Source organism: Panthera leo, chromosome A2 (assembly GCF_018350215.1).
Source record: "Panthera leo isolate Ple1 chromosome A2, P.leo_Ple1_pat1.1, whole genome shotgun sequence".
Taxonomy (NCBI): domain Eukaryota; kingdom Metazoa; phylum Chordata; class Mammalia; order Carnivora; family Felidae; genus Panthera; species Panthera leo.
This window is the reverse complement of record NC_056680.1, coordinates 75,314,118-75,318,775: the sequence shown is the minus strand read 5'-3', so window position 1 is coordinate 75,318,775 and position 4,658 is coordinate 75,314,118. Positions and strand designations below refer to the sequence as shown.

General features: G+C 39.1%; 1 protein-coding gene across 1 annotated transcript; it reads left to right on the top strand.

The window, feature by feature from the left end:
- The first annotated feature begins 629 nt into the window (after positions 1-629).
- On the top strand, positions 630-4,658 carry LOC122206121 (probable G-protein coupled receptor 141). Its single transcript, XM_042914989.1, has 2 exons — positions 630-813; positions 3,134-4,658. Exon 2 carries the CDS (start codon positions 3,169-3,171, stop codon positions 4,054-4,056), a length of 888 nt encoding a protein of 295 aa, XP_042770923.1. The 5' UTR covers positions 630-813; positions 3,134-3,168; the 3' UTR covers positions 4,057-4,658.

Sequence of the window (4,658 nt, the reverse complement as noted above, 5' to 3'; positions counted from 1 at the left end):
TATTATGTATCCTTCTGAATTCCTGTAGCCGAACAGTAATATGACTTGGGGTTGAGTTTGCCTACTGCTAGAAGACATGTTAGTCTTTGCCTCTTTACCTGTCCTAAATCCAATGCTTCCTTAAAATTATTCTTTGAGGACTTAACACAGCTTGAGATGCCTATGAAATTAGGAAGTGAGGTTGAGGTAAGAAAAGGAAAGACTTTTGAGAAAAACGAAATGAGCCCTCTTGTAGCAGTTAGAGCGCCAGAGGTCTGAGCTTCGAAAGAACCATATGTCCAAATGCAGTTAATGAGAGAAGGGAGTCTCTGAAAATTGAAACACAGAGCTGTATTTTGAGCATATGGTTGAGAAGATGCAAGTCTCAGAGAAAGTAGTCCACGAGGTCACAGTGTAAAACATATAAGAATGATAACAAGGAACATTTGAAAAAAAGAAAACTCTTTAAGTTTTTCAGGTTACTAAGAAAAATTTCCGCAAATACATCACTAATAGTAAAAATGAAAGTCTTCACTTATAGGAATCCTTTTTTTTTTTTTTTTTATCTGTTTAACCACGAGCTGGAGAGACAAACATCCGTTTGTGGCCCAGGCAGTTTATCTGGGCCCTCCATCTTGACTGTTCCAGACTTCAGAGGCTGTCAGTCTAAAGCGCGTTCATCATCCACCATCCATCCCAAGATTCCTCTCGACTGTGCCATTACTGGAGTCTGGATTCAAGCAAACGGTTCTTACTGTAGATGTAGGTCACCAACGCATGACCAGGGTGGCCTGACTCCTCCACCAGAAACAAATCATAAGAGGAAAAGAACAAGTAAGTAGTCTGGGTACTCATTTGTTTCTGCATAGAAAACAAACAAAGAAATAACTAGAAATTATAAGCTGTTAAAGGATCATGTTGGGGGTGGGCAGTGCCATAAAGTCCTGGGGCAGTGGGCGGTGGGGGGGAAGGAAAGCAGTGGAACATAATCCCCATGCATTTTTTGTGGGTCAGTTCTGAGAAGTAACTGCAAATGAATGGGATCTTGTGTTTATGAAATATCTTTGTGTGCGTTATGGAGGGAAAATGACATTGGCACTTTGATGACCAATTCTATGTCAGGGAATCCGTTGGGTTCTTTATAGACACACTCTAACTTACTTCTTACAGAATCGATCTTCTCCTTCCCATATTTACAGCTGAAGAGACAACTTTAGGGTTAAACGTTTGTCCCGTGATGAGGCAGCTAGTAAGTGACAGTTCACGCTGTTTGCAAATGTCGTACTGCCTTGAGAGCAGTGTCCACTTAGACTGTGGAACTGATAAATAATTTAGGTTTTTATCGTTTTAAAATAATTTCAAACTTGCATTTTGTCTTCTTCGACTTGAGGACTGCCAAAATTTGAAAGGTAAATTAGTATCATATTTGTTCACAAATCATATAAAACTATTCTGTTTCACCCAAAAAACATATAAACATTGTATATTTTAAATACATGCACTTTGTTAAAATGCATATTTCAGCACATAAAACTTAGGTTATTATGCAAGTTCTAATTATGTTTTTGAGTTATAATAAAATCTTACTTGATCATATTAAATATGCCAGGTCCAATATAATGCTTCGGAAACAAAAAAATTTACTTATTCCCTACAAGGAGATTCTGGAGTAGCAGAAGAAAAATTCTAAGATATTTAGACATTCACTGTAGAATAACTTCTCACGCAGATACAAAGGCTCAAACACTGCTCTGGCCAGCTGGGCAGGAGACATATGAGGAAAAAGGACACAGATCCTTCTGGACAGGGAAGTCTGATCCGTTGATGCCTGGATCCAATCAAAGGTTTAAAAACGTTATTTATTTATTTTTATTTAAAATTTTTTTCAGCAGGAAGTTGGTGGGCCAAAAGGGATTTTTAAAAATTTTTTATTGAGATATTCATTAAATACTTACAGATGCCACAACAATTTTATGTCATACAACTGTATATCTGCCTAGGTGTAGGGTAAGGAGAAAGAGGTAAATGTCCTTTCGTTTCTGTTGTTTCGTGATGAGAATCATAACTTCTATATGGCTTTTTTGCTGTACTTATAAAGCCGTCTCAAGCACACTAACTCATTTAATTTCCCAGTCATCTTCTAACGTAGGCTGTATGATTTTCCCATTTTACAGCCAGAGCTCCATGGAGCCGGGTGACTCATGCACACACCACAGTGACTCAGTGACAAGAGTTGGCACTTACCTGCAGGGTGGCAGATTGCTACGCTGTCCCTGCTTCTTACACATCCATCCCTGAAAAACTTAAATAAAAACTAAACAGAACTCGCCCACCAACCCCAACTTTACATGAGGAAAAGATTCAAGGTTGGCAAGAAGGAGAGAGCGCAGGGAATATGCACAGTCGATGCTGCTCCCTGCTCAAAAGCAATTTGCAGAAAATATTTTATAAATTAGTTATTTGTTTTTTTAAGATGGCTCTATGCCTAACATGGGCTCAGACTCACGACCCTGAAGAAGAGAGTCGCATGCTCTACTGACTGAGGCAGCCAGGCGCCCCTAACAGAAATATATTAAAATGTTGTCTGATGCCTCTTCTTACAATAATTGCACACAATTGATCTGATCTTCTCTCCGTTATCTCAAACTGGATCCTGACGATAGAAGGAACGGCCCTTGTAGATCTGATATGAGCATGTACTGTGTATATACTGACTCTGCCTCTGTTTAAATTTTTGTTATCCTGTTCATCATGAATTTTTGCATTGATTTTGAGGGTTTTTTTTAATTGCATTGAAGTATTGTTTATTTTGATTACTGAGTTTTTGGCCCTTCCTTAAATTTTATGCCAGCAGCTAACATGTCTCATAGTAATCCCAGCCGTGGTATGTGAGCTTAGACATACCTGTGAATAGAACACCTGTGTGTACGGTTAGGAATTTTATATTCAAGCAAACTTATTTTTGTGATTTAGCTTCAGCGTGTCTCTTCAGTATGTCTGGGTAATTAAGTGGAGTCTTAAGTGACTCCATTTTGGGGAGACAGCTTGAGGGTTGTAAATAATCGGCTGGGATTGCAAAACTCAATACTATTAAAGTGCAGTTGCTGTGTAGTTTTACTACATCCATTATAATTTTGCAAAACTTTTGATTTAGGGGTTTATGATCTTCGGAGCATTTTGTGGTGAGACATGGAGCCCATCAGCACGACCACCCTGCCAAATGCCTCAAACACAGACCAAGGCCACTGCAAGGGGCAATGCAGGGTGATTCTGATAACACTCTATGGCGTGGTTTTGCTCGGAGGCACTACTGGAACAGTATTGATGTCACGTATGATGTTCAAAAGGAAAAGCCAATCAATGATTGCCATGATCGTTGTCAATATCATAGTGCTGCACTCAGTCCTCCTGGTCAGCCTTCCATTCCGCCTCAGCTATTATATCTTAGAGGTCTGGGAGTTTGGAACCTTTCTCTGCCGATTGGTCAGCAGCATATTATATGGTCATATGTACGTCACCTTTTTTTTCTACGTGGCCATTGTCATACTCCGATTGCTCATCTATTTTAAGAAACTCCAAATGCAACAGTTGCAAAAGTGCCATGCGGTAGTTTTAAGCATTGTTATTTGGACCGTGAGCGGCCTCATTTTTTTGCCAATATTATTTTTACAATATGGCATAAATCCAAGTTACTCAAAACAACGACGATGCTTTGAGTTCTACAAAGATATCAACCGCAGAGAATTCATTATCTTGAACTACTCTATGATTGTTATCATGATCACAACGGTTGGGGTCCTCTTCCTGATACAGATGGGCGTCATTCTCCAACAGACAAAAGCTCTCTGGCCTGACATGTGGGCCCATCAAGACTATAGAGCTCAAATCAAGAGCTTCTTCTTCCTTCTAGTAATAGTGGTCTGTTTTATACCCCATCATGTATTCCGGGTACACTTTATTCAAAATTACTCAGAGATAGACAATTCTGAGTTAGTTCTTTATAACGAAATTTTTGTTGCTTTAACTACTGTCTGTTGCCTGGATATGGTGTGCTTCATAGGTGGAGTTATCCATTAAATATTCCTCGTCACTTGCTTTGTAATCAGCTTTTTACCATTGTGACAAAATAGTTTCAAATGAATGACTGCTACCATGATTCCAAATGTTTCAATGCTCTGCTCTTAATTATCACCAAAATTGTTTTTCCATGAAAAGGTAGAAGATTGACAGTTTCTTCTCTTCTGAGAGAACGACGATCTGTTCTCCATTAACTATAGAATATATTCAATTTCCATAGCTCTACACAAGTTGACCCCCAAAATCCTTTCGACACTCAACTCCTACCCCTTTTTCAGGAGATACTTCTGCTAAGCACAACTATTGCCTTTCCCTATGCAGTAATCCAGGCTGTTCTCTTTGCATTTGCTCTTGCTGGGCTTTGATCTTAGAATGTTATTTCCCTCCGTCTCCAAACTATCTACTCAAGGTCCAGAGAACCTGAAGATATGGATTGTAGGAGACTTAACTTATTCAACTGATGCTCAACCTGAGATACATGCCTCTTGAAAATGACTGATAGACAGTAAAGCTATGGCTGCTGGCCATGGTATTTAGAGGAAAGAACCAGCTTAGTCAAATGACTTAGAGGAAGTCCTTTCAGGATTAATCGAGCATTAATA